The sequence below is a fragment of the Carassius gibelio genome, chromosome B1, assembly GCF_023724105.1.
Source record: "Carassius gibelio isolate Cgi1373 ecotype wild population from Czech Republic chromosome B1, carGib1.2-hapl.c, whole genome shotgun sequence".
NCBI classification, from domain to species: domain Eukaryota; kingdom Metazoa; phylum Chordata; class Actinopteri; order Cypriniformes; family Cyprinidae; genus Carassius; species Carassius gibelio.
This window is the reverse complement of record NC_068396.1, coordinates 3,595,268-3,618,612: the sequence shown is the minus strand read 5'-3', so window position 1 is coordinate 3,618,612 and position 23,345 is coordinate 3,595,268. Positions and strand designations below refer to the sequence as shown.

At 35.1% G+C, this 23,345-nt stretch overlaps 1 protein-coding gene across 16 annotated transcripts in view; it reads right to left on the bottom strand.

Annotated features, from left to right (window-relative positions):
- The window catches only part of LOC127948470 (muscleblind-like protein 2a), a 64,518-nt gene that overhangs the window by 5,450 nt on the left and 35,723 nt on the right, over window positions 1-23,345 (bottom strand). For 5 of the 16 annotated variants that reach the window (XM_052544908.1, XM_052544910.1, XM_052544909.1 and 2 more), the window contains 6 exons: window positions 15,955-16,119; window positions 14,758-14,958; window positions 13,298-13,552; window positions 8,474-8,527; window positions 7,994-8,150; window positions 6,247-6,282 (listed from right to left, as the gene is read on the bottom strand). In XM_052544908.1, the coding sequence (XP_052400868.1) occupies window positions 6,247-6,282; window positions 7,994-8,150; window positions 8,474-8,527; window positions 13,298-13,552; window positions 14,758-14,958; window positions 15,955-16,119 (868 nt within the window). Of the gene's footprint in view, window positions 1-4,772; window positions 4,868-6,246; window positions 6,283-7,993; window positions 8,151-8,473; window positions 8,528-13,297; window positions 13,553-14,757; window positions 14,959-15,954; window positions 16,120-23,345 lie in introns of all 16 variants that reach the window. The other 11 variants (XM_052544921.1, XM_052544923.1, XM_052544922.1 and 8 more) reach the window with 8 other exon arrangements.

The following is a 23,345-nucleotide window of genomic DNA, read 5'->3' as shown; positions in this document are numbered from 1 at the left end:
TCAATTTAATGCATCCTTTCTGAATTAAAGTACTTACTTTAAATTACTGACTCTAAACTTTTGCATATATAACTTTTGCATCATTTTAATATAATTTTATGCCAAAATATCAACTTTTGGCAGCCCAATTAATGCACTCAATGCATATTGAAAATCAGCACACTGATCACTTTATTACTTAAGGTAGTATAGTGTGCTATTTATATTCAATGTGCTTCTCAAACAGCATCAGGTCACAGTACAATATTATGGTCTTTTTGTGCGTAGATTACGTAATATTTTCATTGTTTTCACATTCAGTGTCAGGATTTCATTCTTCTGCACGCATGTTGTTGTAAACACCCGTCAAATTGCATCCTAAACATCATAAGTGACCCTGGAGCACAAGTAGTCAAAAATACATTGTATGGGTCAAAACGATCCATTTTTCTTTTATGCCAAAAATCATAAGGATATTAAGTAAAGATCATGTTCCATGAAGATATTTTGTACATTTCCTACCATAAATATATCAAAACTTAATTTTTGATTAGTAATATGCATTGCGTAGAACTTTAAAGATGCTTTTATTCACCCTCAGATTCCAGATATTCAAATAGTTGTACCAAATTTTGTCTTATGCATCAATTGAAAGCTTATTTATTCAGTTAACCTTATGCATGCATAAATAATAATAATAATAATAAAATACCCTTACAACTGGTCCAGGGTCACGTATATAATTTATAAATAGTTCTGTTTTATGAAAGCTGGTCTTGTTTCCCAGTATAACTAATATTTTGCCTGGATCCAGTTTTCCAGAAGTAGCCCAAGCCAAACAGTAGAAGAGCAGTGATCAGGAAGCACGTGGCACCCTAGTTTAGTCACAAAACGTGGAAAGTTACTATGAAACACCGTCAGCGTTGTGAGCAGAGCACTGAGGCGAGGCGACAGTGTGGAAGCTTGATAGCCGGCTGCACTGATGCATGATGGGAAAGCAAGGCCAGAGAGGGGTCATGCAGGTCACACAGAGCCCGATGAGACGATGCTGATGTGTTGGATCGGGATGCATGTGATGTCAATCAGGTTCAGCTAATATATCATTTCTTTCAGACTACTGTATTAACACGTGAAGTATCTGACTCAGTTTTCTGTCCTGGTTTAATGTGTTCTCTGTTGAATCAGGAATCTGGAGAAGTATATCACTAGCAGAGAAAAACACACAAAGCTGCCTCCGACAGATGGGCAACAAATAAATGAAGTATTAATTAAGACATAATGACAAACTATGACATGCTACTCATAATCAGATGGAATTTTTAGTAGATTTCATTTCAACATAATTATATTATTAGAATGAATTCTTATTCTTTTTAATTTATAGATATATAATTTATCAACAGTAAACATGTTAATAATGTAAATACACGTTAAAAACAATAAAACACATTATTTAAATTAATATTTTATTATGTATTTTTGACGATGTCAAAATATAATCTAAATGTATTTAGTTTATTTATATTTACTGTATGTATGTGTGTGTATGTATTACACACACACACAAACACAAACACACACACACACACACACACACACACACACGCACACACAAAATAACTGTTGTAATTCATAATAATAAATACATATTTTAAAACACATTTTAGCAAATAGCAAATACATTAGAATAGCAAATACATTATATAAAGACTATATAATAATTATCTTTTTAAAATAATTTACCTATTTTATTATTCTATTTTTATTATAATAAAATAAGTAAATAAGTAATTCTGTACAGCTTTACAGTTTTAAATGTGAATATCTTGTGAATCTTTACTATTTAAAATGATTATTTTTTTTTTAAATATCATATATATATATATATATATATATATATATATATATATATATATATATATATATATATATATATATATATATATATATATATATATATATATATATATATATATACACACACACATGCATGCAAACACACACACGCACAATAGCATACTCAATTACATTTATAATAAATATTAATTTTTTTGTTTGTTTTACTTTTAGGACAACATTTGATATTTGACAGCTATGTGTTATTTTAAATTACATTATTTCAAAATAAGTAATAAGTAGACAGTGGTTAAAAGATTTCAATTTAAATATGCGTCTAAATCCTCAGCCGCTGCTCTTTGTGTCCAGGAGGAGGCGCTGCTGCTCTCTCTCCCTCTCTCTCTCTCTCTCTCTCTCTCTCTCTCTCCCTCTCTCTCTCTCTCTCCCTCTCTCTCTCTCTCTCTCTCCCTCCATCACTCACACTCTCTCTCTCTCTCTCCCTCTCTCTCTCTCCCTCTCTCTCTCTCTCTCTCTCTCTCCCTCCATCACTCACTCTCTCTCCCTCTCTCTCTCTCTCTCTAATTAAAGTCGTGTGTGAGGTCAGTGCTGGCGGTGATGAGTCAGCGGGTGTCTGTCTGGGTCTGAGACTGACACAAACAAACCTCACAGAAAAGGCCTCTGTGTAACAAACATCATGAGTCTCAAGCTATTCTGAATGAAAGCATCTGCTAAATGTATGATATGAATATTAATGCTTGGATTTTGAAAGTCATGCAAAGCATGTTTCAAGCCAACATGAAATTTAAACGGGCTATATTTACTTCCTGAACTGTTTCTATGCTGTGCATGATATTCTGAAGAAAATAATATTTCCATCTGAGCCACCTGTAATCGAGCCACTTCTCTCTATTAAACCGTTTTATCACATTTTTACTTACATTTCTTTTTGTTGAAAATCCTGCTGGACTCAAAATAATAAGCTGAATTTCAAATAATTTGAAACAACAAATAATATATAATAGAATAGAATATAAAATATGAATGAGCAATATATAATTGAATAATATATAAAATATATTATTATTAAATAAGATTAATTCTTATGATTATCATAATTTTTGCTATTATTATTATTATTATTATTACATTTTTATAATTTATTTCTCTGAGGTTTTGTCATTTACAGTATTTTAAATTCATTAATATTAATAATGACTACATAAATTATTTAAATATACTGTTGTTTTTAAATAGGCAAATAATAAAAATAAATGAAATGGCATTATAATTAATATATATATATCTTCTCTGCTCAGTTTTCTCTGCTGCTAGGTGGCGCTAAAGAGCCTGGAAGTGTCTGGCAGGAGCCTCTCAGGAAACAGGTTCAGTTTCACATGACAAGACTACAAATAACCTGGACGTATGTCCCAGTTCCTGATGCAGCCCTGGAACAACAGGAAATGCTGCTCGCTGACAGGAAGTGCTGGAAGTCTCCTTACATGAACAATTCTCGAAGAAAGGGAGCGGACCAAAGATGATCTTTTTTAACATCGCAGCTATGTGGGGTGTGTGTTTGGCTGAAGTTAATAAGCAAGTGTAAATAAATGTCATGGGATTATTAATATTACCAGATTTTAAAATAATGTTATTAAGTAAAATGTTATATATAAAACCATTACTACTCATAGTGTTAACATATTACAAAAACTGATGTTCACATTCACATTAATTTATGTGATTTTGAAATGTACTGTATTTTTATAACATTAAAATTATAACATTAAAAAATGCTAATAAATTTTAAAACAAAAACTTATTTAAAAATATAATCAGTCACATTTTGAAATGTACTTTATTTTTAAACTATGAATAATAATAATAATAATACAAAAAATAATAACAATAATTATTATTTAAAAACCTTTAACTTAAAAATATAATCATTCACATTAATTTCTGTGATTTTGAAATGTACTGCATTTTTAAACTATTAATATTAATAAAACATATTAACAATTATTACTTAAAATATGTAATAATTTGTTTAAAAAGTGTTTTTTATAAAAACTTTTATAAAAAATATAATCATTCACATTAATTTTTGTGATTTTGAATTGTACTGTATTTTTAAACTATTAACAATAAGAATACAAAAATGAATAACATAAATTATTATTTAAAAATGTAATAATTTGTTTAAAAAGTGTTTTTTATATAAAAACTTTTATATAAATATATAATCATTTAAATTAAAAAAAAATGCTGTGTGTTATTCAGTTATTCAACAATATTAAAATACTACTACTAATAATAATAATTATTCTTTACATATATTTATGAATTTAATAACAGTGTTAGACAGTCAATAATATATTATTAATATTATTTAAAATGCTGATGCTATTCAATTATTCATCATTATGCAAATTATAATAATAATAATTATTATTATTATTATTATTTCCATATATTTATGAATATAATAACAGTGTTAAACAGTCAATAATCCTTTATTAATATTAATTAAAAATGCTGCTGTTATCAAGTTATTAAACACTGTTAAATTGCCTGTTAGCTGGACGCCTGCTTTCCCGAAGCCTGAGACGGACACAGATCGGCCGAGTGCATGGAAATCAGACTAGAACGGAGTGAGGCGTGTCTATTTTTAGCCGGTGTGTGTGTGTGTGTTTGTGTGTGTGTACGTGTAGATGAGGAAGGATACCTTGACATCAAAACAAAGCAAGGACATGCAGAACAAAACGAGAAAATAATGCAACACAACACAACTACTATTTGCCAATGTGCGAGCTCTGAATAAGCACCGGTCTGAGCGCAAGTGCCAGGTTTTGCCGGGAGATTGTGCACTGATCGCCATGGCGACCGCGGAATGAATTTGTAGCAAAGTGCTTATTCGGAGCTCAGGGATTGATGAAAGAAAGCTTTTAAAAGGAGCAAACCTGATTGGCTGGTGCTGTTGTTGCGTAGGGGACACTTGTGGCAGGAGTTGTTGCTGCAGAGACAGTAGCAGGCGTAGCACTGTACATCATGGGTACTTTTTCAGGAAGGGAACCATGGAAGCAATGAACAGGTAGGTGGAGCATTATGGAAACAGGTGTTTGGTAGGGTTTTTGTAGTTTGTTTTGGTCGTTTAGCAATGGTGTATATCACAGAGCAGCGAGCCATCGTTAGGTTAAACCAGCGGATGGCATGCAATCACGATGCAAAGCGAGAGAAGCATGGGAAACAAAACCATAAAACAACAAAAGAAGAGGAGAAAGGCTGATTATAAATCACCTCAAGGAAATTTAACAGCATTATCAGTTTGTACCCAGAGAAGTCTGGCGCGAGCGGTTCGTGCACGAGCGGATTCACACTGATCCTGCCGTCTACAGAAAACTACACACAAGTTCAGGATCGAGTCCACTCTTTCTCTAGGAAACTGATCAAATTTCCCAATCAACTCTACACAAGCCTATCATTCACTAAAAAAAACAATGACTGTTCGCAATAATCAACTGATAATAATCATAAGAATGAGAATAATAATGGTGACTGTAAAAATTTAAGTTATAATATATATGAATTGTATATAAAAAAGACCACAGTAAAAATTTAAAATATATTTAAACAATAATAATAAAATCCACCCAAATTAATTTAGAATGAATAGAATACATAAAATATAAAGAATTACAATTTAAAACAATTAAATAATACTGTAAAATGTATATGAATTTAAAAATTATAAACTTTAAATTTACAGTAAAAATGTAAAAATAATATGAATGTTTAAACCATAAAAATAAAATCAACAAAAAATAATTTAGAATGAATGAATGTTAAATACAGAGAATTCCTATAATTATAATAATGATTTAAAAAAATGGAATTTGAAATAATAATAAAAAAAACTGAATAATAATGTATAAAATATATATAATTCCAATAATAATAATAATAATAATAATAATATTTTTATTAAAATAATTTTAAATAATCTAGTTAACGTGAATAAATAAAATATATAGACCTACGGTAAACAATATTATTAATAATAAATGTAATTAGAAATAAAATCTAAACAAACTGATAACATATACATAATAATAAAAATAGTAATTAGAACAAACTGAAAACATACAGAACTACTATAACAATAATAATAATAATAATAATAAGTATGTTAAATATGCACGTAAGCAAACTTTAAACAGCAAAACCCCAGAAAGAGAAATGTGAATATTTCAAACAAACCGAGTGCTCTTGCAGGTGAACAGAAGCAGAATAAAGCAGAAAACGGATGCTAATTTGGTGTTTTGTGTGACGTGAGTGTCTCTCAAGCTTCAAATCACCTGCAAGAGCGACTAGATCTCTACGTGAGCAGGAGAAAACAGACACAGACAGACACAGACAGGAAGAGGAGGAACCTACCAATGCTGCTAGCAGGAGCCATGCACAGAACTGACCCTGTGACCATGCAGTGAAGAGTGGAGAGAGGTTAATAGGGAAGAAAAACATATTAGACACAGAGCCAGAGATTCAGTATTCAGCATGCCATACAAATCATTATAGATCGCTCGCTCCACCGTGTCGTCATTCCGGTAAAAACTCAGCGGATTCCGGGAAGATAAACTGGATCAATATTCGCAAAGGGCCGCAATGAGAAGACAGGAGCTTAGCATTGTGAAATTAGAGCGCAGGGAAACCGTGTAGGAGAAGAGGAAGAGGGAAACAGGGCTAAAAACTAACCACACACACACACACAAGAGAGTCATGCGGTGAGCCAACAGCCACTCCTACGGTTAAAATAGACATAGTGCTGTTACAAAAGCCCCAGAGCTGGAGAAGAGGGAGGAACAGGGGCACAAGAGGACGGTGAAAGGAAACACAACCACCATGTGGGTGTGTGATGACAAAATACACCTACGAGGGATTAGACAGCCGGACTCGCTCTGAGACCCTACACACGGAGAGAGCTTCATCTGTGTTTACTGTTATTAATACTGCAGCGTGTTCGCCTACAGGTACAGAGCCAGAGAAGGTGGAATATATATATATATATATTTTACGCTGAATACATTTCTCACATTTTAAAACTTAGATCACATGCAATAATAAAAAAATATACAAGGCATCTCAGAAAAAAAATTGTTTTATAACAATTTTAATTTATTCTAGTCATTTTTATATTGACTAAATATTTTTAAAATATAAAATATGGTTATTAAAATGTTACAGCAATTTCATCGGCCAGACAAATTATTCATTTAGATAAAAAAAATAAATTAGAAATATTTGAAATATTTGAAATAAAGAATATTTTTAAATATTTAAATTTAATGTATAATTTTTTTGTGTTTAAATAATTATATATATTTATTTTTACACACAAGTTTGTAATTTCTGCAATTTTGTAGTGAAAGACAAATGTCAAAGTTTATTTAAATTAATTCAAAAAAAATGCAATACTATTTTAGTACCATTGAGATATTATTAGAGATTTTATTTATTGAATTTTATTGAGTTTTTATTTCTTTAAACTTTTTTATTTACATTTTTTGTTTGAATTATTTTGTGTTTTATGTATATCTATTAATATTTTTTAATTTTCATTTCAGTTTTAGTTTGAATTATTTTAGCAATATTTTGATAAAACGAAATTTTTAATCAACGACAATAATTGCAATCAAAAACTGTAATACATTATGTATTGGCCAGTATTGATGGTTATCGATCTATATATATATATATATATATATATATATATATATATATATATATATATATAAAATCATTGCGCTGTATCAGTACATTTGTAAATGCACTTTAGCATGCAGATCAAAGCGCCTCTGTGAATTTTCTAATTTAATCTATGGCCCGCTATCATTTTTAGATCAAAGTATCCCAGCAGTACTGTCCAAATTAAAGTCAGCAGTGCTCTCGAAATAACGTCTGTATTTTCCCTTCTAAAAAAAACCCCGTTATGCATTAGTATTCCGTGCACACACACTGCATGCAAATTGGGACACGTTGCTGTTTAAAAGCCTCGGTTATGACGTTACGCCAGGATCGGGGAAGAGAAAAGGGTGTAACGTTTAGAGGGTGACCCAGGGATTAATACAAAGCAGTGCTGGTGGAGTGTGTGTGTTTGTGTGTGTGCATGTGTGTGTGATCTCACCTGTGGGAAAGAACGCAGCGGTGGGCTGCTGGAGCTGTGCATTGGCCAAAGCCTGTTGGTAGTGCAAGACACTGGGGTTGAAGAGCGTGCTGGCCCCGTTACTCTTTTCTAGCGCCTGTCTCTTTGGTAGGGGCTGCAGGACTCCATGGGGAAACGCCTGAGCGTGAAACAGTACATGCACCAGTTAAACCAGTCTTGCACCACTTCTATATCCATGCACATGTTGACTGGAAGCTGCATCGCTCTGTTTTACACAAGGACGACGACAACCGTCGCTAGATACTTAAGCAAGGCACTTACGTTTACTAAATAAAGCTACTTTACTTTGAAAGACGACACAACATTCTTTTTTCAAAATTGACTACAATGTGACTTTTACTGTTTATATCAAAACAAAGAAGCCAAATTAAAAACTTCTGTGAGTCGCTACAGTACATTAAAAAAGCTACATGCAAAGCAAAAGGTGAAAGGTCATAGTACCAGATCTACAGATGCCTCGAGGGGTCGCTTCATTGCTTTGGCAGTCGACTGAGTCTTTTAATAGCAGGCAGCGAGCACATGATGGCAGTGGGCCAATGGGATTCAAGCGTATTAACATACAGGTAACAGCAAGCAGAGGTGCATCATGGGGACAGCATTGCATTGTGGAATAGGTGAGAAGGAAAAAAACAAAAACAAAAATAATCTGAATGCAGTAATACCACATACAAAACAATAGGCATGCACATAAACGGAAAAACTTGTCTCAAAGAAACATTTGACTACGTTCTGAATTAGTACGAAAGCACAAAGCATCTACAATACCTGTGTTAAAAGCGTCAGAAATCAAGAGTCTCACCATTTACCAATCAAACGTCAAACACGCTAATGGGATTGTAGATATTAGTGTTATGAGAGCTCGCTGCATCAAAAACACACCCGATATCTGTGTGCATAATTCAAGTTGTGTCAGGTAGGCATCAACGTCATCTGGCTCTGTTCGGATGCAACGTGAGGTTGCATGCTGTCTATTAAGACTGGAATTGGGTGCAATCCGCATGGGCCAAGTTAGCCAATTCGACCGGCGCTCGTCAGGCGATTTTAACATGGTGCGGCGAAAATGCTGTGACATTTACCAGCACTTAGCAAAAAGGAAACAAAAGGACACCGAAACGCCTTCCCTGACATTTGTTTCTGTCACAATGTGTTGCAATTTCTTACCAACTAGCAACATGTAAATCGTAAAGGTCACGGAACCAAAAGAAAACAACTGATGTGATTGATCACAGAATGTGGAGCTCTGTTTATTCTTATATTTGAGTTTTTATTTATTGTGGCCCATTTTAATGTCTTTCTTTTTACATTTAAATATTTATATGCAACTAACACTGCACACATTGCAATATTCCTCGCCAATAAAATGCCATGCAAAAGTACTGGTAATAAGTAAAGATGTGGCAGCAAAAAAAGGACGCTTGAAATGAGATGACGCCATGCAGAAATGCTTGAAATCAGAATAGCCACACACCAAAAAAATCGGATGTTGAATGGAAAAGAAAAAATGCATGTTTTTCTTTATAATAAAGTCACAGCAAAAGGGTACGAGGGAAATATAATGCATCATTTAAAGACATTTTATTGCAAGGAAAAACAAGTCTGGACTCTGCTCCAAAACCTAGTGAGCTGCATTGTTGTCTACATAGGATGCAACCTTCTCAAGCATATATGACTTATTTGAAACACTCTACATAGGCATCAACTTAGTGCACTAGGTGTACTTCTGACGCAAAGTGCACTGGAGTCATAATTATTCATTCCAAAATAGTTTGTATTTTAATTGCAGCATTCACAAATAATGAATATAATGGTATTTGTTATGATTTAACTACTTTAGTGATAGCTTTGGTGTTAAAATAGAACTGTATTGCTCTCTTTGTCATCTTAGGTTTTTTCACTGAGCTTGTCGCAATAAATTCTGGGATTAAATTCTCCCTGAAGGATATCTGCTGCATGAATTTATGCAAAACAAGGCATCTTGGAAAGCAGCATAATAATGCACAAATCCTTTGGAACAGTCTTGGCGTCACGTTTATGAGAGTCTAGTGCCGTCTAGGAAGAAAGATCAGTAGGTTTAGGAACAGAGCTGGCAAGTACAACTTTTAATAAACATCAGAATAAGATGCACTTTAATTGTGCATGTTGAAGGTTTTCTTGTAACCAAGAGTTGAATGTTTTGCTCCCCTCCGCCAACATAGAGAACCATTAAAATAAATATGCCACCCACGGGGATTTATCATACAGAATTACATAACCTTCCACTGCTGAAAAAAACTAAACAAAACAAAGCAAAGAGCAACTGAAGAGCAACAAAAATGAAGAAACTATAACTGCATCATCTGACTTCTCTGGGGTCACATTTGGGATCGATTGCTTCAGCATTCCTACAGTAACTGGCCCGGTTTGAACCCTAGAAAAAAACCTGTTTCGTTATCTGCATTACATCATAATCAGGAAAGGACATTGCACCTTAAGGCTAACAGCGTTTTACCCTGAAGCCAAAGCTGGTGGTTTATCTCAGGTCACTGAATGCTCTGGCTTTATTTTCACTCTTGTTTTATTGTTATGGCTGGTGAGCCAATACTGTCCTTGCGTCAACCTCTGACCCAGACGTTACAGTGGAAAAAGACAAAAGGTTCAGGGCAAAAGCAAAAGCAAAAATGGAGTAAACAGCAAAACGAATGAGGCCAAGCGTGTGAATGCCATGACAGCAAATGCTGCAAACTAAAACCACACCAGTGTGAGATGTGCAAGCGGGAAAGCTTGCTGCCTATCACGGTGTCTACACCACAACCGAGTGAAGTGACCACACTATATTCACCCCGACGCAAGATGTTTCACATTTTTAACAGCAAGCTTATCATGTTGCATGTGTTGCATCACATTGTGAGCTTGCAGGACCAAACTATATCCTTACCGTTATAATCAATAAAATAAGCGTGGCTGTGCAAGGAAACAATCATTTTCATTAAATGGCAAACTCATGCATGTCGCATTTGTTGCATCGCATTGCGAAGTAGACAATTTCATTGATTATAACATCTAGTTTCCTGCGTTGCATTTCTTGTAATGCCGAACAAAGTGTTCACTTTTATTATAATCAACAAAGCTGTCTACACTGCATGCACACAATGTCAAGCTTTTTCATGCTGCATTGTGTTGCATGCAGTTTTAACAGCTTCAGAAGGAGCAAAACAGTTGTCTTGTGTTGCTTTGCACATTGCAGTGTAAATAAATCTGAACAGCGTCTTATAATCAGTGCTAGAACTGTTTACAGTCTAGTGATTCAATGCGACAAAACTAGATCACGTCACATTTGGTTGCATCTTGCAGCTTAATTAATTTTAATGGGGAAAATCTAGTGTTCTTGTAAGAGTGTAGAAGAAACTATATTGCTCTCATTCTAATAAAAAAAAAACTGCGCTGCAATGCAACAATTCACTGCGACTTTATTATAATAAAAAAAGCTATCTGTACCACTAACTTGCAAGTTTCCTTACATCTCACCACTCTCCTCCGTTTATTTAAAAGCATGCAATACCAAGTTTCATTGTGTCACACCACTGGAGATGTGGACAGGTTTGCTGATTATAACAGGAGCGGTCTAGTTTTGTTGTGTTGCGTTGCATTGCTGTCTTGCAGCGTAGCACAAAGATGCAATCAACAAATCTGTCTACACTGCAAATGTGCAATACTGCTTTTGATGCATTACTCACTTGCAGCAACTCAGGGTTTCATTCGTTTTTAAGGGAGCGCTGTTGTTTATTGCTCATTTGCAGTGTTGACAAAACTAGAATGCTGCCATAATCACCAAAACTGTCTACAATGCAAGTAAGCAATGCAACAAAATCCAAATAGCATACATGCAGAAATTCTGATGCAACAAAACTTAATGGCACCTGCTTTAATCAAATCCATATACTATACATTGTGATGGTGACAAAACGCAACAAAACTCATTTACCACAGTTTTTTGCACTGCTTACTTGCAGTGTAGAAAAAACTTGGTATGCTCCCATAACAAATAAACAAAAATATCTAGTCTGCAAGCGAGTTATGCATTAAAATTGCATGCATGTAGGGATTGCAACAAAACAATACTTTATAGCGCTGTTATTATCAAAGCCATACGCATAAAAAAAACCCTATATTTTGCAAGTAATGCAATGCAATTAACATTGGATGCATGCAAAGATAGCAACACAACAAAACTTAATCGCATCTGTTATAATCGGGTGCAAAACACAAAAATAACTAAATAAATAACGTTGCACAAAACCCCATGCGTCATTTGCTTGCAGTGTACACAAAAAGATGCGAGTGATGCAAAAAATTGCATGAATTTAGAGATTGTGACAACAATAACTTATAATCGAAGCAGTACAAATTGCAAGACAAATTACAAAATTCAACATCTCTTACTTACAGCATTGCACGCAACTGCAGTTCCGTTGCAATGTGTCGCTCGCTTGCAGCCTAGACATGCGTTTGAACTTGCAAACGAAAGAAGCCTGGCATGCGGCCCAAGATAGTTTCACTGTTTCATGCATTCACGTCAGTTTGGCACGAAGATGTCATCCATCTCCTTAATTTAATCTTGACTGCTCTGAGGAGAGCAGGCCTCCCATTGGGCAGAGAAATGGGCAAGTAAGCTGCCCCGTGACCTTGTGCAGTCAAGAGTGTCAGCAAAGAAGCTTTTAAGCCATTGTGCTTATTATATTAATATCCTGTTCCTAATAATGATCGCATCAGTACAATACTAGATGGATAAGAAGTGAGAGTGATTTTTATCACATGACAGTCTTCTCAAGCAGCTTGTCTCTTTGTCTCTCTCTCTTTACTCACTCTGTTTAAAAGGACTAAAATACTCCAGGGACGAGATAAGAGAGTCGACACCGATTTGGCACGCAATCCCCGCCCAGAATCGAGAGATGGGTCATGGCTATATAATAATAAAGCAGTGCTCCACATTTAATGTGCTAACATCATCAGATATCTCAAATCGCAACCTCCGCGGGCACGTCTCAACATGTGTTGTCAATTGATTTTATCATGCACAGAACCGAAAACGGTTTCACAATTCTAAGCACTGCCTTGGTTGCGATTCAATGTGTCGTGACAATGCGGTAAATTAAACTCTGCTGTAAATTAAACGCAGCTGGTGAGGCACGCTGGTGTAATTTGAAAACTCGTTTTGCACAACATGACTGTGTTAATGTAGAATTGTATGCATGTCATTTTGAAATCAATTGTGCGTGATTGGCTCACCATGGCTGCGGCGGCGGCCTGCGCGGCGACGGCGGTCTGGTTGGCCTGATGCTGCGCTGCTTTGATCTTGGCCTGCAGGTGCGCCGGAGGGTGGAAGTACTTGCACTTCTCGCGTGAGCAGCGGCTCTTGATGTAGTCCATGCACACGGTGACCGTGTTGTCGCTCGTGTCGATCATAGGGCTATCGCTAGGATGGGCGAAGCGGCAGTCGGTCTCGCCGCGTGCGCAGTTGCCTCGCTGAAACTCGCGACACACCTGGACGCAAACCAACACCCGCAGACAAAACAAACAGGGAACACAACAGAAATGTGCAAACAGAGACGTGAGTCATTGAAGTTTCAAGGCCTGTGTATGAGCACAGGTACATAAATAAACACACACCGAGCTGAATATTAACAAAGGCAGCGACAGCCTCTCGGTGTGGGAGGGATGCAGAGGAACAGAGCCTCTTATTATCACAGACATCAGTCAGTTGCTAAGTGATCGCACATTTAGTGACACACACACACACACACACACACACAACCTTCAACTGTTATTGTTTCAACCACGCTGATCATCTTGCGAGGCAGCGCTGCATTGAAATGCCTCGCACTTGTTTCTATCCTCTTCTCACACTTTTCCGCAATTAATTCAGGTCTTTGGTTTTCACAAACTTTAAATCTACTTCAAGTTCGAAAATCTCCCAGTGACCTTTGCTTTGTTCAAATGTTTAATGTTCAGAATCTGACCAAAAATGATTAATCTAATACTCACTTACTTAATTCTGACTGGTCTTCTTTCTTGCATACATTTGCATACTGACTGTCTTTATTTTTAATTTGGATCAGATTTTTATTTATTTATAAATATTTTGTACATTTAAATGTAAACTCAATTATGATTGGTCTTCTATTTTCAATTATGATACAACTTTGTTATATATATTATAACATACTGAATTACTGCATATTGTTTAACTGTATATCATTGTTCTGTTTACATATAATTGCATACTTAATTATTATTAAATTTTCTTTCTTTTTTTATATTGAATTACAATAGGTACTTTTTAAATATAGATTTACATGCGACATTATGACTGTTATTCTTTCTTGAATACATTTGCATATTGAATTATGATCAGACTTTATTTTAAATCATGATTTGTCTTTTATTTTAATTTTTTTTCACATGTAATGGCATTTTTACATAAAATTACATAATGACTTGGCCTTTCCTCCCTTACATGTAATTTCATTATTTTGCATTATATCTTGATCTACTGATCTTTTTTTTGGCCCTTTCTTAACACTTTACTATGATTAGTCCTTTTTCTTTTTTACATACATACTTTTTTTGTTACATACTGTATACTTGCATAGTACAATGTTTTTCCACATCTTACACTGTCCTTTACTTGGTGATATTTTTGGATGAATGAAATGAGGGCCTCATAATGTCTCTGTGTGAGGCGTCACCTCGAGTTTGTCCGTGCGCAGGAGCTTCTGTGTGGAGGATGAGCTCTGCATGCTGACCGGCGGGCTGCCGGGGACGATGACCGGGGTGCTGGGGAGCATCTCTGTGGGGACCAGACTCATGCCGTGGCTCATGGGAGTCAGATACTGCGCGTAACTCAATCCAGGGTTCGAGCCCAGACCTTGGCTGACAGGAAATGTATGCTGTGCAGAAGACAATTAATATGAAAGAATTGCAATTTGACGAAAAAAAGAGAAGCAGTTAACCCAAAAAGTATGTTTCTTCATCAGGTTTAGAGAATGTAGCATTCCATTTCTTTCTCAGCAATGGATGCCTTGCAGTGAATTGGTGCCGTCAGAATGAGAGTCCAAACAGCTGATAAAAATATCACAATAATCCACAAGTAATCCACACCACTCCAGTCCATTCAGTGAAGCCAAGAGCTGCACGTTTGTAATAAACAAAGCCATCATTAAGACGTTTATCATTAAACCATTGCTTCCAGCTAAAATACAAGTTTATAATCCTTAATAATGCTTCCTCCAGTGAAAAAGTCCATCTCCTGTTGTCTCTTACATCAAAATACACCCACATATTTGTCTCGGACTGCTTTGGCTTGTAAACAGTGCTTGATCTGTGCAGATTTCTCTCCTGATTCAGACCAGAAGACTTTTTCCCTGTAGGAAGCATTATTATGGATTATGGATTCTTCATGATAAAGTAGTTTCTTATGGGAAGGAGTGGTTTGGATTATTGTGACGTTTTTATCATCTGTTTGGACTCTCATTCTGACGGCACCCATTCACTGCAGAGCATCCATTGGTGAGCAAGTGATGCAATGCTTAATATCGCCGAACCTGATGAAGAAACAAACCAATCTACATCTTGGATGGCCTAAGAGTGAGTACATTTTTTGATAATTTGAATAACTATTACTTTAAGTAAAGTAAATATGAAGAGTTCATTTGCAAAAACAGTAATTTTACATAAAAACATTTTTCATTGTGCATTCAAATTAATCTCAATCGAACTGCAGTTGGGTTATTTTGATTAGGTATAAAAAAACTAAACAAAAGAACAGCTAATTAACACAATAAAACACAACAAAAACATGATTACATGATAAAAAAAAGTTATCGTTTTTTGCAAATAAACTGTTCGTATGCATCTAGACAGAAAGACGAGTAGACGGTTCTCACCACTGGTTGCATGGTGGTGCCCGGGATCATGAACTGCATCTGCTGCGCCAGCATCGCTGCGGCGGTCTTCTGCTGGATGAGGTTGTTGCGTCCGTTGATTTCCAGCTGCGTCTTCAGATGCGCCGGTGGGTGAAGGTACTTACAGTTTTCTCTCGTACACCGACCCTACGGCCAGAAAAATCAGGAAAATTAAGTTTCTCCTGGTTTAAGTAATCTCGCATTTATCTCAGAAGAGTCTCGGCTTCAGCAAAAGTCAGAGATCTCAAGTCTTAATGATCTGAACTGCTATTTACATTATTAACTTCATCGCTCTATTCTCTTACTGTTTGACAAATAATGACGCATTATCTACAGTAAACGTTGATAACCTGAAAAAAATATTTTTATCAACACAGAAACAAGAATGCAACATACATGAAAAACAAGCAGCAATGCAGTGAGGATGTCTGCATTGCACTGCAATATTTATTAAGGAGGCCAAAGTTAGACGAATATTCTGCCCAAGGTCAAGCGCGTGTTTGCATTAAACCTCCGCTGCAGGATATCCGGTGACACGGGAGGCCGAACTGATACCAGGATGTGAGAAACAGTGGAGGAGGGGTTAAAAACGCAGCGGTAGCACATACTGCGGACATGCAGAGACACAGAAAGAGAATCTCACTGCCTCTGCAGATGCTGCGTCACCCTGCATGAGCTCTACAGCATCAGCTGCTCGCTGGAGGTGTGAGATCTCCACAGTAACCTTGAGCACAGATATCACACGCTCATGCTACTCACAAAACAAGACAACTGGAGAAAACAACCACAGATCTCATTAAATAAAATAATAATTGCTTTATTGAAACTTTTAATTTTCAGATTGAGATATATATATATATATATATATATATTAGGGGTGTAACGGTTCACAAAATTCACGGTTCGGTTCGATACGATTCACTGGTGTCACGGTTCGGTTCGGTACGGTTCGGTACGTTTTAGATACAGCAAAAAGAAAAATTGGCAGATAAATTTCCTTGATTTTTAAAAAATGTTTTATTTATTAAAACTAACAAAGTATGTTTTTTTTTTTTTTTTTTTTTTTTTTTTTTACATTGAACAATGATGGAGCTATTCTTTACCCATATTCTATGGTGTTTTCTTAGCAGCATATTGTATAAACAAAAACAGCTCCTTATAAAAAATTAAAAAAATGAAAATGTCATATTGTTGTAGTAGTTATGAACACATAGAAAGATGTAACCTTTTATATGGAACTCTATAACTCTTTATATTGAGTGTGTTTTTACTCAATTGGTTCTCTATAGGGCTTATGTTTTTTGGAACAAAGCAGGAATTACTCTCTGGCTGAAATAGGCTCGTGAAGGAATATTGTAACGGGGCTCAATTACATTAAGCATGTTCTTAAAACCTGCGTTTTCCACTACAGAGTAAGGCGCTCGCTCACTCAGTACGCGCTGAAGGCTCGTTGGAAAATGGCCAAAGGGTCTTTTACACAGGACGCGGTATGCGCGGTGCTGGACCCTGGGCTCAGCGTTGCCCTTCAGATACAACGCGATTTGCGCTGAACCATACCAAGAGCAAAGTAGGTGGAGTTTTCAAAACTGCCCTTGCATACGTTCTATTTATAACAGTTCTTCTATCTAATAACGTGCAGGCCTGTTAATTGTATCGTACTGCTCAGGAAATTCCGACACAGTATAGTACTAGTCCATTTTGATTTCCGTGCTTGTTTGGATGCCCCGATCGATTGGTAAAGTGCACCCAAACACGAGACCTGTTGGTTATTGGAGGATTTTCTATTTCTGGTCTTTTAAACGCATTGGCCATTTTTTAAACGAGCCTTCAGCGCGTACTGAGTGAGCAAGCGCCTGACTGAGCAGCATAACATAAACATATAAGTTGGTGCTTTTTTCTTCTTCGGGGTGTCAGGGGCGTTGCCTGTTACGTCGTTTGGGTTATTGGGCTACCTTGTTGAATGCATATCATTATATTTCACAATTCTTTTTTCCAAATATAATTAATTAGTCCAATGAACCGTTCGGTACATAGTGCGTACCGCGTACCGAACCGAAAGCCTCGTACCGAACGGTTCAATACGAATACGCGTATCGTTACACCCCTAATATATATATATATATATATATATATATATATATATATATATATATATATATATATATATATATATATATATATATATATATATATATATTAGAATTTTCTTTTTCTAAATTGTTTCTTTTATTTGTATTTAAAGTCTCTACAAAATGTAAAAAAAAACTATATTTTCAAATTATGTAATTACATGATTTAATTACACACATTTGCTTGTTTTATTTCTGTTTTTAACGTTTCGGATAAATTAAGAAATACTAAAATAAATATTTAAAAATTTTTAATTTACATGCTTAGAATTATATATTTTAATTACACATTTTTATTTCAAAATTATGTATTTTTAATTTATTTATTTTATTCAATGTGTTTGTATATTAATTTTTTTATTAATATTTTTACATTTAAATTAATACTAATTTATGTATTTTAATATAATATTTCATGTTTAAAATATTTTATACAATGTATTTGAAATTTAGGATATCTTCTAAATAAAAAAAAATATTTGAAATATTGCTATACTTGGTATAACAGAAATGCAAATTTAAATCAAATTGCACTAAATATTTTTTTTAAATTCTACTGTTTTATTTTTCATTAGTTGAATTTGAAATCAAGCACTCTCAATACTGCTGTTTTTAATACTTCTGCAAAATAAAAAAAAATGTTTGTTTTTTTACAAAACTACCGTCTACCGTTTTTTGCTCTTTATTTATTTTTTGTCTTTAGTTGTGATTGCAAAGTCAGGATCAATATTAATATTGTTTAGGCTTTTTTTTTTTAAGGTTTTGTTTTCAATCTTTTCCAATAATTAGTTGGAGTGCCAATACCTTTAAAAAACATAAATACAGCCAATTTGACATGTTTTGTATGAAGATAAGCAGTTTCATCAATAACTTGTCAAAAGTATTAATATGACTCACCTGTGTGCAAGTCTACTCTTATATAGAAATATAGTTTTCTGTATTTATTACTTTTCTGTATGGGTTAAGTTTACGTTTTTAAATTTGACTAAATCTGGCCTTACTTCATTAAACTCTTTCTCTAACTGTCGGATCATTACTGTGAAACTATCTTGACACCTTTACAAGCTCATTACTAACCAGATACAATGCCTCATAAATGCAAAATGTATAAACCACATGCATTTTGTGCATATTTCACTATAACCAAATTCCATAATTTTGCATTTAATTATAATGAAGTATATGTCTGCATCAAGGGTATAAAGCAGAGACATGAACCATATAGGCTTTTGTGTGCTCTCTGCATTGTTGCAGGGAGGTCACAAATCCCTTGAAAACATCTTCGAAGCGTTGGCAGGAATGTGCACGCTCAGCTTATCTGAGGTCTTGCTTGCTTACGGTGGTTTTTGACAACAAGGATAAAACCGCAAGACGTCCAGGTATCCTTCCATACTCGGATTACAATGGAGATAGTGTGCTATAAATAACACAAAACTAGATCTAAACGGAGCACGGCTGTCATTTCAATGATTTCCAAACAGTTAAACAATGCTGAATCAGCTCACTGCGGCTCATGAGCATGAGCACTGCAACGGCACGAGCTGAGATATCTGACTTTAGTTAATGCGGCCGAGACCTCGGGTGATTAATCAGATCCAAAATATGATGCATTTGCAATCATTTAAAAGCTATATGTTATCGACTGAAGGTCAAAGCTTTGTGTTTTCGCTCAATTATTCATTAATGCATCAACATCTATAGAGGTGAGCATCTCAGTGATTCCACCAAATAACTGTGGATTAACTATAAATGATCATTTATTATCAACACATAGTCATTATAGGCCAAGCTGAAGACAGGTCTAGACACCGAACACCCTCAAATTCCCAAATATGCAGCACTGTAATCCACAGGATCAGGGTGCTGCTGCAAAGGGGCTATCAGTATCTCCCTGCTGGAGTAACAGCGTTGTTTAGCCATCCTGACAAAAGCTGAGAGGTGTCAAAGTCAATCAGTCTTTGGGCCGAAAAACGGACTCTCGTGGCCTCTGACGGAGTGATGGATGGTGAGGAGAACGAAAGACATCCGATAGAGGACTTTCACCGCTATCAGGATTTTCGGATGCTGTGCAAAGGATCGTATTGGAAAAAGTATGAGAGGTTTGATGTGCTGTGTTGAGAGGAGACTGCTGATTCAATAATGAAGGTCTATTTTTACTGGCGAACTGGGCAGGAATGGTTCTGATGGAGGACGACCAGAAGCTCTGGATCGAATGACCAATCTTCAATGTGCTACACAATACTGCATCGCTGCAGTTAATGGAGGAATCAGATTTAGAAATCCATAATGCCGAAAAAAGCATTATATACTGTAGGAGACAAAAGTTTGAGAATCATTAAAAAAAGAAGTACAAGGTTTCTGGTTAATGTTCAAAACATGCATGCATCAATGATTAATCTAGTTTAGTTTACTGCATCTAGTGTCCTGCATTTTTTTATTTATTTTTTAAGAGTGAAAAAAAATGAATCTGAATGTAAACTGAATTGAATTCTAGATGTAGCATAATCTTACTCTGTGTGTTCACACTGACAGCAATTAAACATATACATACATTTGTAAAGTTTATGCATATACAAATGTCAGAAAACTTTGTTTGATAAATTGGCATTCTACAGGCTTATATGTAATTTCTATACTCTTCAAATACAAACTGGATTAAACAAAGGTACGTTCATACTGTCAGTGACTAAACTGCATTAGTTTGGCAAGATGCTAAATTATCGGCTCCCATTTGACCACTGTATTCAACAGTATCAAGTGAAGGATTGCACAATAATCTCTATATTGCCTTAAATCAGCAACCTTAATTGTAAATGACTGACTCACTTTGCTTTCTTGCTGCAAACTGTTGTCAGTGTGAACGCTCCTTGACATCTATTTACACTGTGTCCTTACTATACCTGACAATGCAAAGCAACATGCAATCAATCTTTCTTTTGCTCCATTTTATGTCTGAAATGTATGAAATGTATGAAAAAGACTAACACCACATCATAATTTAATTTGAATTGAACTGCTTCAATTTGACAAGATGCCATACATTCAGCATCCAGTGAAGGATTGAGCAATTGTTCTATAGTTGCTATATATATATATATATATATATATATATATATATATATATATATATATATATATATATATATATATATATATATATATATATTATTGCTGCAAACTGCTGTCAGTTTGAATGCCCATTTACATCTATTTACACAAGCAACAGACAATCCAACTAGTTTTACTTTTTAGCATTTAGCATCTTGAAAGTAAAAGGTTTTACCACTTGTAATCTGAATTTAAGTGAACTGGTTAAAAACTGTGCCCTATTTAACTACAGTACAAGGTCAAACGGTTTCTGATTTGACTGAATTTGTGACTTTGTGCTGTATTTTTCATTTTATAAAGACCGAAAGTTTACTTCTCATGCCACAGCTGGTTAGCACATGTACTTTCAAAGACATGACCAGCCTCTGTCTTCTGTAAGTGAAATTGAAACACAGCCCAGATGTTACTACTCAGGTTGCATTCAAACTACTGTTTGTGTCCAATTCAGTGAAAAATAAATACATCTGGAGTCATTTTGACCTCAAAGGAAATACACAAATATTACAATTGCCAAAGCCCCTTTGTTAACAATGTTAGCGAACAATATAAGTCAATGTTTGGTTTTATCTACCAAACAATAATGAAAAATTGGTTTATAGTCTCGTGGGCGGTGGTCCCTTGGACACTACATGTCTGAACAAATTAGTTATTGCGGGATGTAGAAAACACTACAATCTGCAGGGCTCAAAGGAAGTACTTGACACAAACATACTTCAAAATGGTGATACAATCTCTCTGATTGACATGAAAATCAAGCAAATATTGAACCATTCTCTGAACTACACTGTAGAGCATTCAAGCGTCGTGAGTGATCTAGCTAGCGCTGATTGAAAGTACAGTGGGTCACGATGGGCCCGTCACTGTCCCGCATGGCACTTAAATAAATAGGCTTGATTACGAAGGTATGGTGAGAGAGAGAGCAGGATCAAAGAGGCTTAATGGGATGAGCTCCTGGGAATGCTGACAAAGACATGAGTGTCCTTGTCTTCATGTTGGGACTATCGTCGGACTGTCCCGGTCTTATTCCTGAATGTGGCAGAACTGAATTCAGAATGTCTTTGGATTCAGATTCAGTTCCAGAATTTGAATTGAGGTAGCAAACAGGATGCAGAATTGCAATTTGAATGAACGATATGCGTATTTTGACAGCCGATGCCAAAATCTTGGAAAGCATGGGGGCCGATAGCCGATATAAATCCGATATGATAATTATATATATATATTTTTTCATATTTAAGAGATTTTGAATCATTTAACAATGGATTAAAAAATAAATGTGTAAAATAAACATACTTATACTTTAGATGAGCATGTATTTATCACAAATAAATAAATATTAAATAAACAACCGTGATCATGGTGGATAAAACTGCACACTTTAGTGGACGACCGATATATTGCCAAGGCCGATAAAAACTTATCGGCCGATGCCAATATTTGAAGCATGCCAAAAATCGGCAGGTAAGTATTTCTGCTTGGCCGATGTGTTCGAGAATTAAATGTTCACTATTCATTCAAAGATTTGTATAATTATATAAATGCGTATTTGCTTAATGCTGACGGTAAACGAGAACGTATTATACTGCTTGCCTAATATAAAAGCAATCATTATAATACTTTCATTATAATACTGTGAGCACTGTGTGCGCCGCCAAAATAAAAGTCCCACCTTGAACACATCGGCCAAGCAGAAAAACTTACCTGCCGATATTTGGCATGTTTCAAATATTGGCATCGGCCGATAAGTTTTTATTGGCCTTGGCAATATATCGGTCGACCACTTAAAAGAACAATAAATAGACGGATAGAATGACAGGTAGAGCAATAAACCTAATGATTGGAGGATTATATACAGACAAAATGACAGAGAGACAGACAGAAAGAAATATAGATAGATAGACAGACAGACAAAATAAATAATAGTCAGGCTAAATAACAGACAGATAGATAGAATGATAGACAGTAAGAGACAGATACAGACAAAACAACAGACAGACAGAATTATAAAATGATAGACATTATTATAATATGATAGATAGATGGATGGATGATGATGATGGACTGATAGAAAGACAGAATGATATAGATAGAATGACAGATAGATAGAACGATAGAGCAATATATATATAGATAGAT